At 41.5% G+C, this 13,539-nt stretch overlaps 1 protein-coding gene across 1 annotated transcript; it reads right to left on the reverse strand.

The window, feature by feature from the left end:
- Positions 1 to 149: 149 nt before the first annotated feature.
- On the reverse strand, positions 150 to 11,980 carry clcnk (chloride channel K). Its single transcript, XM_045209322.1, has 19 exons — positions 11,805 to 11,980; positions 10,400 to 10,531; positions 10,172 to 10,300; positions 9,398 to 9,537; positions 9,223 to 9,300; positions 9,062 to 9,137; positions 8,644 to 8,769; positions 7,899 to 7,983; positions 5,165 to 5,266; positions 4,912 to 4,996; positions 4,399 to 4,560; positions 3,567 to 3,636; positions 3,205 to 3,315; positions 2,608 to 2,824; positions 2,145 to 2,278; positions 1,512 to 1,582; positions 1,313 to 1,393; positions 1,056 to 1,142; positions 150 to 830 (listed from the first exon to the last, which is right to left on the reverse strand). The coding sequence occupies exons 1-19, from the start codon at positions 11,971 to 11,973 to the stop codon at positions 792 to 794; spliced, it is 2,094 nt and encodes a 697-aa protein (XP_045065257.1). The 5' UTR covers positions 11,974 to 11,980; the 3' UTR covers positions 150 to 791.
- Positions 11,981 to 13,539: the final 1,559 nt, after the last annotated feature.

The following is a 13,539-nucleotide window of genomic DNA, read 5'->3' on the forward strand; positions in this document are numbered from 1 at the left end:
AATTGAAAATTATTAAACAAAATAATGAGGATTTCTATCAGCCTAATTGAGGTCTCACATTCCAGTGTTCGAACTTGTAAAAAAGGCTGCATGGGATTTATTTTAATGCAACCCCGTTCAGCCAATGGCAATGTCCGCTTTAGGTATAATGCCGGAAGCCGCTTGTGGATTTGACAGCTCTAACGCAGTTCCACCTGCAACACCGCCAAAACAACCGCGGGTGTCGGCTACCGTGGATCTCATAGAATCTAGTCCTAAATCAGACCCGTACAGCAACAACATTGGGTCGTTCCGTTCAAAGTGAAAAAGGACTGAATTGAAGGGAGAAAATTGCTGGGAGTAACAGATAAGTAAATAATGGTCTGAAGCAGAAGAGAAGTTGTTTGCGGCATTACAGAATCCACTATAGGTTGAAATTGCTCTAACTCGCAATAAGGCATAAGAGCACATGGTATATCCTGATAAATAACACACTAAGGCTAAGGGATGTTCTTAGGCACGATGTGTAATTACTTTGAATATCACAGTGTCCTTAGAGATATCTCCGGGTCAGTAAACAAGATCATCCAAAACCGCAAGGGAGTTACATCTCCTAGCGGCATATCAATAAGCTCTTATAACTGTTATGAAATAGCCTTGGTGATTGGTGATTAGCAAATCACCAAAAAGCTTATCATTATAAAATGAAGACAAAGTATCATTATTAGCATTATAAGAATCAATATTGTTCGGCGTATTTAGGGATAGATTCTTGTTGGGAGTAAATAATACCGGTTCTGTCTGTCCATATCTTAGAGGTCATCAGCCAAAACTTCCATCATTCTCTTCATCTGTGAGAAAGAGAGAACAAGAGAGAGAGAGAAAGAGAGAGAGGGAGAGAGAACAAGAATGAGAGCTGATGGAGATGTACTGTATATGTATTAGTATGGCTGTGTAGAATGTGTAGCTGTCTCCATTCCTCTAAGTAGGAGTGGTAAGGTCTATGTGTGTGTGTGTGTGTGTGCGTGCGTGCGTGCGTGCATGTTTGCATGCGTGTGTCGGGAAGCACTCGTCACCTCTGGCCATGTGACAACACCAGATAGCCTCCCTCTCTCAGTCACAAACAGGCTCTCGCCACACAGCATGCTGAGGACGCCATGAGCCTGACACAAGGGAGAGAGAATAATTCACTGACAGAGCATGTAATCCAGGGACTCCAAAGGACAGATGAAACTGACACAAGTCCAGCTGAGACTGAGGCTGGCCCTATATTGACTCCATACACCTACAAAGATGTGTCCCTGACAAGTGAGTGTCTCCTCAAACTCCTCACCTCCTGGACAGTTGTATCAGGGGAGAGCTGGACAGAAACAGGCTGAATAGAACACATATCCACCAACTGTTTCTTCAATCCCTGAAAAATAAAGTAATGGTATGTCATGTTTAAAAACAGAATGAGACATCTTGTCAATTTCAAAACACCTAATAAGAGTGATACTCGCGTAGAGTGATACTCGCGTAAGGTCACTGACCTTATTGTGGTTGTGGCATAGAAACGTCTGCAGGTCCGATCTGTTAATTGAACCTAGCAGAATCCGCGAGCCTTTAAACCAAGAGCGAAGCAGGGGACAGGGACGGACACAATTAGCTCAAGTGTTATTAACTGCAGTATTGTGTTGCTATGAGAAACACAACACTCTTTCAAATGAATACATACATATGCCTCCAACTTATTTCATTGCTGTCATAAGTCTCATCTGACCTGATGGACCTTTTCACACTTATTTCTTGATTCCCCATCTCCTATCACAGCACTGTCATATCAAACTGAGACAGTAAAATCTTTTACATAGTTCATAATTTCTATATCATGCCCATAGCAACATGCTGACTGCCAGTTGACGTATAAGTGACAGTTGGGTTGCCATTAACTATTGTGGCATATTGTCACAGGAACCACAACTGTATGTAGGACAAAAAAACATTCAAACTAAGTTTAATTGAATGTTGTAAGTCTGTCACAGAAAACAAGGCAAGGGAGGGCAGCTGTTGTTTTGCCATCATAATCCCGCATGCGGCAAACCGCTGTTCTACCACCATCAGTTGGACAGAGGCTTGCCGCTATGCTAATTATCTCTACTAGTTTTTGAAGTGGGTACACTCACCCAGTGTGTCGACCACAGGGATCTGTGTCTGGCTGCATGTGTTGAGAACCTGCTGAACCTCCGTTGGCCCAGCTGCCCTCTCCAGCACTGGACCTCCAGGACCCAGTACCTTCCCTATTGGGACAGAGGAGAGCCTGGGGGGAAACAGAAGATCTCTCATGTCAATAACTGGGGTATTTAGTTTGATTCACTTATGAAATGCAGCTGTAATCCAATTATTTAAGGAGGAGACATTAACATGTGTCGGTAGCTGTAAAAATGTTTGAGCTGTTTGAAAATGTGTGTCTCTTTGATCAAATCTTTGGTTTTCGCATACACTTTCTTAAGCGCTTGCTGTTGCTACCTAGCTAAAACATTTTGTTCTCAGAACGTTGTGTTAAAGTTTTTTTCTTCTTTGAATAACCAAAAGAAAACATTTAGGGAATGTTATGACTAGCTGGGTAATGTGTCCTGTGTGACTCACCTTGGGCAGACCTTGAGAAGGGAGGGTAAGTGCGGGAGCTTCTTGCTGATGGAGAGGGCATCGTAGAAGGATGGGCGCTGCCCAGAGCGTGCCAGGACATTGGCCACCAGTGTGGCGAGGAGGATGGGCACGGCGTGGGTGGACTGGCCGGTCAGCTCCAGAGCCAGGAGGGCAGGGGACAGCGTGTGTGTGACCGCCCCTGAGAACGCTGCTGCACCTTAGATAATACAGCATGGGCAATACAGTATAGCTCATTGCTATACTTTAAAGGATGGAACATTATTTCATCCATGTTTCTATCTCCATTTGAAAGATGTGCTGAACACCCCAAATTCTAAATTTAGATCAATCAAATGAGAACTTAGCCTAGGTACCAGTCTGTTTGTCCTGTCTGGCCAATCCTTATGGAATTGTCATGCCAAACATGTTTGGAGTGACAACAGATAACTGTAGGAGTTGGCAAGAGAGAACACAAATAATTTCCCCTCTGAAATGATTGGTTCATCATTCTCTTTCCAGCTGCTAACCATGTAAATAAAGATACCATTGTTTATATTTATCCATTTCAAATGACATGTCTGTATACAATTAGTTTACCAGCCAGTGCATAGCCTCCAGGGTTGATTGGATTCCTATCTTGGTCTAAATAGACACCATTTAGGGACACATATGCCAATCCTTCCCCGACTAAACGTCCTATAGCAGCACCTGACCAACAGCAACAAATACAGGAACAATTGTTAACATCAAATGTAAATGAACACACATTATTTAGTATTGGGTGGCAATACACATCGGCAGTTTGGACACGTTTGGCCACATGATTTAGTTATTCTCCCCTAGCCTGAGTGCCAGTCTGTTTGTGCTATCATTACATGGCTTGACAATGGCAGCAATGGAGTTGGCATTAGCAAAAGAGCACAAACATATCTGGGATCAGGCTGATTCCCCCCACTTACCATAGATAAAGACAGGCATAAAGTAACCGGCTGGCAGGGGCAAGGTGCAAGCCAACACCAGCATCCACATCTACACAACAGAAACAATGAAAGACAGCGGAAGTCAAACATTCCGCTCAAATATTCAAGTATTCCCCTTACATTTCAACTGTCAGAATGACTGTAATTATTGTGATATTAATAAGTCATAGGAATCTGTATGGGTGTGAAAATCGCATTGAGAATCAGGTGAAATGTAACCATTTAAATGTGCTTTTCCACAATTTTTCCCCTCCACAAAAAAGCTTTTTCACACACAAATGTACTGATTCACAGTCCATGTAAAAAGCCAGAGTACTGCATAACGGTAAAATATAGGTATAGTGCCAACCCCAAAACCCGCCAGAGGGCGCAATTATTCCTTATGTCGTTTTCTCCTCTGCCGTTCCAATTTGATCTGCCCAGACGTGATACACTCACGACAAGCAGCCAAATAAAACATCCTCCATTCAGGCTGCAAAGGAGTCAGTTTCCTCCTAAACTAGCTTTAATGCCGAGCAGCCCTAAAAAACCTGTGAAAATATGCAGACCCTTAAGTGAATGTTTTATGTGGCTGCTTGTTGCGGCGGGACACGAGTGTATAACCAGCTGGACAGAACAAGTTGGGACGCCAAAGGAAAAGTAAGGAATAACAGCGCCCTCTGGCGGACCTTGGGGCTGGTATATTGGTACTTCTGCTTTTGTTAACAGCATCTCTTGTCGATTCGAGATAAAGGTTTTACAAATGTTTTCACATTATTCATGTATAGATTCCTCTTTCAATTCTGTCCATTATTCTTTTCCTCCCATGTACCTTCATGAATAGGAAGAATCCCAGAGTGAGGTATGGATTCCCTGAAGGAATCCACTCTGACCAGGGAAACAAGTTTGGCTGCAACGCCACAGAGGCATTGTGGGATTGAGAGGTCCACTGCCTGCTGTCCAGGAGGGAAGAGAGGAGCTGCTTAATGGTGAGCTGTGGTAGAAAAACAAAGAGCCTTCCTTTAGCAGGGTTCACAGAAGAAGAAGAAGAAGAAGAAGAAGAAGAAGAAGAAGAAGAAGAAGAAGAAGAAGAAGAAGAAGAAGAAGAAGAAGAAGAAGAAGAAGAAGAAGAAGAAGAAGAAGAAGAAGAAGAAGAAGAAGAAGAAGAAGAAGAAGAAGAAGAAGAAGAAGAAGAAGAAGAAGAAGAAGAAGAAGAAGCAGCAGCAGCTGGAGTCTGGGCTGTAGGAGCCTTCCAAAACCAATTATCCATTCAAAATAACAATCCTGTGACAATACTTTCAATGTCATGTCTTGCCAATGTTGTCTCATAAAAAATCCTCCTCACCTTGGAAGCCATATATTGACCAGCAGAAAGAGGGAAAGTCACAGATGCAAGAAGGAACACCACCATAGCGGAGTATAGGGCCTTCCTAGAGAGAGAGAGACATCCAAACAGCATCTTATTATTTCATGGAATGGATCAACAGTTAGATCAACATCAAACTTATCATCAAGCGGTTATATGTTGTTGTGTAATATAAAATGGCTGATTCATATAAAAATCTACAATGGAGTGTTTCTAAACACAGGTTGCTCACTCAGTCGACAAGACTTTGATCAGGATTTTGTTTGTCTTTATGAACAGCAGTATCCAACGGTGACAGAATAGGTAGGCACAGCTACCTGCTCCGCACAGAAGCCTGTTGGAGAGATAAAGAAATACACAGTTAGAGCTGCAGGAGCATATGTATTTACAGTGAGGGAAAAATAAGTATTTGATCCCCTGCTGATTTTGTACATTTGCCCACTGACAAAGAAATTATCAGTCTATAATTTCAATGGTAGGTTTATTTGAACAGTGAGAGACAGAATAACAACAAAAAAATCCAGAAAAACGCATGTCAAAAATGTTATGAATTGATTTGCATTTTAATGAGGGAAATAAGTATTTGACCCCCTCTCAATCAGAAAGATTTCTGGCTCCCAGGTGTCTTTTATACAGGTAACGAGCTGAGATTAGGAGCACACTCTTAAAGGGAGTGCTCCTAATCTCAGCTTGTTACCTGTATAAAAGACACCTGTCCACAGAAGCAATCAATCAATCAGATTCCAAAATCTCCACCATGGCCAAGACCAAAGAGCTCTCCAAGGATGTCAGGGACAAGATTGTAGACCTACACAAGGCTGGAATGGGCTACAAGACCATCGCCAAGCAGCTTGGTGAGAAGGTGACAACAGTTGGTGCGATTATTCGCAAATGGAAGAAACACAAAATAACTGTCAATCTCCCCTCGGCCTGGGGCTCCATGCAAGATCTCACCTCGTGGAGTTGCAATGATCATGAGAACGGTGAGGAATCAGCCCAGAACTACACGGGAGGATCTTGTCAATGATCTCAAGGCAGCTGGGACCATAGTCAACAAGAAAACAATTGGTAACACACTACGCCGTGAAGGACTGAAATCCTGCAGCGCCCGCAAGGTCCCCCTGCTCAAGAAAGCACATATACAGGCCCGTCTGAAGTTTGCCAATGAACATCTGAATGATTCAGAGGAGAACTGGGTAAAAGTGTTGTGGTCAGATGAGACTAAAATCGAGCTCTTTGGCATCAACTCAACTCACCGTGTTTGGAGAAGGAGGAATGCTGCCTATGACCTCAAGAACACCATCCCCACTGTCAAACATGGAGGTGGAAACATTATGCTTTGGGGGTGTTTTTCTGCTAAGGGGACAGGACAACTTCACCGCATCAAAGGGACGATGGACGGGGCCATGTACCGTCAAATCTTGGGTGAGAACCTCCTTCCCTCAGCCAGGGCATTGAAAATGGGTCGTGGATGGGTATTCCAGCATGACAATGACCCAAAACACACGGCCAAGGCAACAAAGGAGTGGCTCAAGAAGAAGCACATTAAGGTCCTGGAGTGGCCTAGCCAGTCTCCAGACCTTAATCCCATAGAAAATCTGTGGAGGGAGCTGAAGGTTCGAGTTGCCAAACATCAGCCTCGAAACCTTCATGACTTGGAGAAGATCTGCAAAGAGGAGTGGAACAAAATCCCTCCTGAGATGTGTGCAAACCTGGTGGCCAACTACAAGAAATGTCTGACCTCTGTGATTGCCAACAAGGGTTTTGCCACCAAGTACTAAGTCATGTTTTGCAGAGGGGTCAAATACTTATTTCCCTCATTAAAATGCAAATCAATTTCTAACATTTTTTATATGCGTTTTTCTGGATTTTTTTGTTGTTATTCTGTCTCTCACTGTTCAAATAAACCTACCATTAAAATTATAGACTGATCATGTCTTTGTCAGTGGGCAAACGTACAAAATCAGCAGGGGATCAAATACTTTTTCCCCTCACTGTATATAGCCATAGCACAGGCAGCAATGGGCAGTTGGAAGTCATTGAGAGTGGGGAAAGGGTGAAATGGAGGAGTCTACCTAGAGAAAAGGTATGGTGAAAAGCTCATAGGTATAATGGTAACATATGGAAGCGAGACAAAGCTGAACATTTGCAATCTAATGAAAGCTGAACAACATCACTTACTCTGAAGCAATGATTACATGAATTACAATGATTTTGAACACTATAGATGAACTATAGATATAGAAGATGTAGGGCGGCCCAGCTCCTGAAGTGACTCATCAACTGTATGCGAGGTTTCCTTTGTGTTGTCTTAGGAATGCTGCATTATCTCTCCAACCCCCATTTTGTCACACTTCTGCGATACAGAGGTTCAGTTGTCTTTACATCATGTAGGTCTGATATCTGATTGGAAGTTGACTCACTTAATGCTATTGGTCAACAACTCAGATTTTCAATCCAAACAAGTCAGATGCTTATAAAAGGTTATTAGCTTCATTGTCTTCCTCTCTTTCTTTGTTCCTGACCTGTGCTGGTGAGATACACTTTCTCTCTTTCTCTCTCCAGCCCATGGACTCTTGTGGCATGGCTTTTCAGGCTATGACTTCTCTATCTCTCTCTCTGATCATGCCTAGAATAATGCCTTGTAATGCTTGTTAATGCTTTATAACTTAAGCTTTATGCCTTGTATGTGATTTCATTCATTTTACAATGATATTAAACATCTGCCTTTGATATAGACAATTCTTATTCCTTTCTTGATAGTCTATTCCTGTAGCTCTTTAAGAGTATTGGTTGCATATCGCTAAATCATCTTATGGAGTCAGATAATTCATTTAATATACTTTATGTCATATTAACTTTACAGTCTTATTATGGGTCGTGTGTGAGGTATACAGTATATATACGCATGTCAAATATTACCCCACTACAGAAGATTCACCAACATGGTGACAAAACAGACTTACCCCAATACAGCAAAGACTGGAATCTCCAGTGGGTAGAAAGGCAAGTCATCTGAGAAGCTGGTTTGAAACAAAGCCTGAAGAGTCTCTGGAGGAGGCATAGAACACAATCTGCTTCCCTTTCACTCTATACTGCTGCACACAGCTCTCCCTTGGCCTTTCCCAATGAAATCACCATAGAATGCATATCTAGATTCAATACTAAGACAATTCTATTAGGCTTTGACCCTCATAGACGGATTAGCTGAGAACACCACGAAAATGATGAGCATGCTTCAGTGGGGCAGAAGGCTGTGTGTTGTTGTGATTCTGGATGCCAGATAGCTAGCAGCAATGACAAGAAACTGCCATGTGGGGAATCTTAAGTGACTCATTTCAGTTAGTTTAATCTTGGTCTTGAAACCATGTCTTGTTTTGAGGAGTTTTGACTGATGTCACATCTATGCTAGTATGGCTACAATTCTCTAGCTAGCTAACCAACAACAGTAACGATGTATTTGAGAGACAAAAAGTGCTCATTGTGCAACTTTATTTATGTTTTCAATAAACATTGGAGACTAAATATAGTTTACATGTTGTCAACAATCTAAGCCAACCCGTCTGTTTTGCCCCATAGTTGCGCACGCATCGGTTTTGTTGCTAAACAACCAACCCATCTATAGCTCTAAGGTGTGGTGATAATGGCAGCCATCTTGGTCAGGGATACATTCACAACATGTATTCTATTTCATTCTATTGGCCACCTCACCTTGCTCGCCGCTCCACATGGAGAGCAGATGGAAGGTGAGCGCTCCGCAGGCCGACGCAAAGAAGCATGGGCAGTAGTCTTTTAGGGCAAAGTGAGAGCACATCACCTCCACGCTAAACAACACACCTAGGGGGAGGAGAGAGACAGGGGAAAGGTGAGGGGGAGGAGGGACAGATAAAGAAGGAGGGAGAGAGAGGAAAGAGGGAGAGAGGTGGTGGTGGAGGGCAAGAGAAAGAGAGAGGCAGAATGAAGAGACAGGGGAAAGCGAGATGGGAAAGGACCGAGAGGAGAGAGGTACATGTCAATTTCACAACTCAGAGAGAGACAGATGAAGTGAGGAGATACATTTAAATAAAATATACTGGAATTCTAATGCTCTATGCTAGATACTGTATGGTGATGTGACTTCTATACACACCACTGATAGGGGCCCCGAAGCAGCTGGCTACTCCAACAGCAGCAGCCACAACCAGCATCGCTCCTTCAGTTCTCTCCTATAGAAACAACATGAAGAAGAGGACATGAGTACACAAAATATTGCCCATTTGTGGATTTTTTTCCCCTGTAACACAATATTACCTCCTTCTCACCACGGAGAACAGTGCAGAGACGGTTCAGATAGGCTCCCACCATGGTGGAGAGATGCACAAATGGACCCTGGAAGTTGGAACGGAGACATTATTTGTGTGTGTGTGCGTGTGAGAGGAGAGAGAGGGAGAGAGAGAGAGAGAGAGTGAAAAGAGGAGTATCATACCACTTTTCCCAGGAAGACAGTGCTGCCGGCTGCCAGTGTGCAGATGAGACCCACGTATTTGGCAAATAGGTTGGTGAGGGACAGGTAATGTGGCATGTCCACACCAGACAGGATGGTCCTCACCTCTGGAACCCCAGAACCTAAAGGCGGAAAGCCAAAGACAGGAGCCAACCAGGTGCTTAGACTTTTAACTCTGCACATTACTGTGATTTTGTGCAATATCATTATTCTTTTAAAGCCTGTTGCACAATTATACAAAACAAATGATGACAGTCAAATTCTGAAGTGTTAGTTTGAATCTAAGTAGTCCTCATATAGCCTATAGGAGATGAGACATACTGTAGCTTGTCAATCCCTTGCACTAAAGGTAGAAACAGAGAAACATTGACTCGTACCATGCCACCAATTATTTAAGGGTAGTTTCATCAATTTGATGATGTATTACTTTTTCTGCCTGCCAGACGTATTATTGAATAGGTTAATCAAATAGATACTGTTTGACTTTTCTGTCTGCCACAAATTATTTAATGGTAGGTTCATTGATTAGATCATGTTTGACTTTTTCTGTTGGCTACGTCTCTCTAAATGTCATTATGTGGATTTAGAAAATAACATAATTCTTGTCTTTTTCTGTCAGATAAAGTTTATGTAACTTGGATAAAAACACCATGTTTTGACTTTGTTATGTCATCATGCCTGATTTTAACTGGGCGGGATAGGGTCATTCTAGGCCTCACATTTCTTCCCGGTCTGTACTAATTTTTCAACTCCTACCTGCAGAGAATGGACAGATGCTTTGAGAGAAAGATGTGGACAGCGCAGAGAGTGAGACTGGGTACAGGGTCCAGCACAGGAACTGCAGCAGACAGTGGCCCTCCAACTGACTATACAACCACTGGTGAGCTACAATGAGAGGGGGGGGGAGGGGCAAGAGAGGAGTATCACTCACCCAGCTACATACTCTATACTGAATGTTTGTGCATATGTGTATGTGTTTCTAACCTCGAAGCAGCTTTGCCACACTCAGGTCCATGAGAAAACTAAGGAAAGCGGTCAGAACCCCGAGAGCAGCGAAACAGTACCACTCCATCCCCATCAGGGAACCCATGACACATCTCACCCTCACCAGACACTCTAGACAAAGAGCAGCATGTGTTAACTTAGCAGATTTACCACAGACAAAATGGCAATGGCACACATTGACAATACATGAAATAAGAGAAGATTACCCTTAAAGTAGGCACTTACAGTAATTCTCAATCGCTTACAAGCCTTTTTTGGAACAGTGTTGTCGATTTTCAAAACAGTACATGCGTTTTCAACACATAAATACATCATAAATAATAATAAATAAAACTATATTATACCGTCAAAACTGCAAATACATTCATCAAAAGAACACAATTGCCTGCAAAAAGATTAACGCAACCATACTTATCTCTTGAGTCCAAGCAGACAAACCAGAAAGTTAGTCTGTCTTTTAAAAATCTCAGTAGATTAATAAAAACAATTTGCAGTCAGTAAATCATGATGATCAAAATTGGAAGTACAACTATCCAAAGGTGCAGAATTATGGACAATTACTCTCCTTTTATGCATATTTCACCAAACAATTTCATACATGTCCAATCAAACATTATTCCTTTAAAAAAAATAAGCACATTGTGTGCAGGATTCATTCATCGGTGTCATCACAATCCAGTTCCATGTATTCAATACAAAGGCTGGTTTGCTAATAGTTTTGTAGACTTTTCATTGGCGCACAGAAACACAATCCACAATAGAAATAAGGAAAGGTGAATACAATGGAGGAACACAACTGATATGAATGAGGCCTCAATCCACAGCAAAGCAAAGCTCTATAATGGAAGGTCACAATGTTGGAGATAATGACTTAGGAGTAACTCAAAGTTACTTAAAAATAACCCAACCTTCTCTGCATCTCTGCATGTCCATAATATTGTAAAGAATCATAAAAACATGACAGTCCCTATTGCCTAGGTCTTTCCCTACATTGTACATGATATGACACTAATGGGGTGATTTAGAATTTATTTAAGTAGTATTTTCTGATTGTCGGAAACAGTGAACACAATTACACACATTTCTCTTTTGATGAAAACAATGCATTAATATTCTGTGAACTAAACACTTAACAGTGAATTTTGTATTCACTGATGACATTTGTATTTAAAGTGTCGCAAAAGGTGGTCTAAGATATGCAAATCAGGTACAAAGACAATCAAATTATTTGAACATTTGATCTTTGCTGTTCTGCTATAGATACATTTCAATACATATCCCAAAACTGCTTGTATGCAATTGAGAAAAACTGTAACATTATATAGATGGATTTAGCATCGATCAGCGATATTTTTTGTTATTGCAATAATCCCTTTCGCCTGACCTTTTACCCAGGAGCGGGACCGTTGCCATGGTTTCCACGGCTGCTCATCGGTGAGGATGAGGAGTCTCTGTCCCTCCTCTATGGATTTGTCCCTTTGATTGTGTAGCTCTATGTCCTTTTTGGCTCCTTCATTGACTTTTGCTGAGTCAATATGTTGGACGCTGTCCATTTTCTTGAAGCTGTTTGTAGAGTTGTTTAAGTTCCACAAAGGTGACCTGAATTTTTGTATTTTATACAGTTGCTTGGGTATTTCAATGGTTAAACTGTGTAACTACCATTTTATCATGTCATTTAATTTTAAATACCTGAACATTTCTGCACTAATATATATTTGAAAGAAAATGCATTTACCTAATTTACAAGTGTTCTGTGAACTAAAATAATAACCAAAATCAAGTATGTCACATCAATTGAATAAAGATACAAAGAGGACTTGCCTGAAAGATGCCTGTGGCCTGTGTGGTATTGGTGTGTTCTATTCACAAATTAGACCACTTCAAATGAATTACCATACTGGTCATGGGTGGAAGGCCCCATTTGGATAATATTAACTATTTGAAAGAACTCAATGTCCTCGTCCCAATTGGCACCCTATTCCCTTTATAGTGCACTACTTTGACCAGGGCCCATAGTGCTCTGGTCAAAAGTACTGCACTATTTAGGAAATAGAGTGCCATTAGGGATGCACTCAATGTGAGGAATGCCCTTCATCTGGCATTGCTGCAGGGAGTGTATTTATGTGGGAAAGACTTTTCCTGAGATTTTATTTTCTACTGTTCTCCTTGATTATCTTCAGTTTCAAATGCTTATATTATTCTAAAAGATTGTTGAAAACAGAACTAGCCTCACAGCACTAACTATATAAAAACAATTGGTTTATACCTAAAAAATTGGTTTATACGTTTTATCTCAATGTGTCTCCGTGTGTGAAAGAGACCAATATGGCCAATGGGTATTATGTATTTGGAAAAATTATTATTTGCAACATCTAACATGGGTAACACTTCTTATGAAATATAGTGCCTCCCGTCACTTCACAGTATGACTTGCTATAAGCATTTGTAATAACCCACAGTCGTTATAAGTTGAAAGTGTAACATCTAATATGACCCTCACGTTACCACTTGTGAGACTGGTGAGTAGTAGAGCCAGGATGTTATATGGGAGACAGTTGGAGTCTGGAGAGAGGTGATAGAAACAGAACACCTCAGTTGACCTTCTGTATGTGTCTTGTCTGTGCATATAAAAGACTGCTGCTTTAAAGCCCCTCAGACCTCAGAAGTCACTTTCAACATGAAATAATGTGCATGAGAAATAGAGGAGCCTTTTTGTAAAGGTTTAGTTTCTGGTCACCTGCTTTGAAATTGTTACTGTAATTAATTCAAGCAACCTGCCAATTCGTCTCTCTCTCTTTTCTCTCTCTCACCTCTGCTCAAGGTGACCCCCCAAGGTGTCACACACACTTAATGCTTTTCTTCCTCTTTCCCTTAAGTCCCCTTCAGTCACTATTTTCTGGCAGTTTTCAATTAACACTCAGCAGTCAGTGTTATTTTACCGCTAACGGTACATATGTGAATGACACCCTATTCTGATTTCTCACCAACTCTATACTGGTCTCCATGGAAACAACACAATGAAGTGAACGTGAAAAAGGATATTACAAGTTAGTAACTTCCATACATAATCATCTTGGTTGGAACTCTAGTGCTCTAATCTCTGTTTCCGGGACCAGTGG

The sequence above is a fragment of the Coregonus clupeaformis genome, chromosome 30 (genome assembly GCF_020615455.1).
Source record: "Coregonus clupeaformis isolate EN_2021a chromosome 30, ASM2061545v1, whole genome shotgun sequence".
In the NCBI taxonomy this organism is placed as follows: Eukaryota; Metazoa; Chordata; class Actinopteri; order Salmoniformes; family Salmonidae; genus Coregonus; species Coregonus clupeaformis.

What these genes read in the sequence shown, in the direction of transcription:
- clcnk (XM_045209322.1), bottom strand. Translation starts at nt 11,973, where the DNA reads ATGGACAGCGTCCAACATATTGACTCAGCAAAAGTCAATGAAGGAGCC. An exon ending in ATCAAAGTCTTGTCGACTGA is followed by an intron (nt 4,997 to 5,164) that starts GTGAGCAACCTG and finishes CTCTCTCTCTAG; the next exon opens with GAAGGCCCTATACTCCGCTA. An exon ending in GATTCTTCCTATTCATGAAG is followed by an intron (nt 3,637 to 4,398) that starts GTACATGGGAGG and finishes TCTGTTGTGTAG; the next exon opens with ATGTGGATGCTGGTGTTGGC.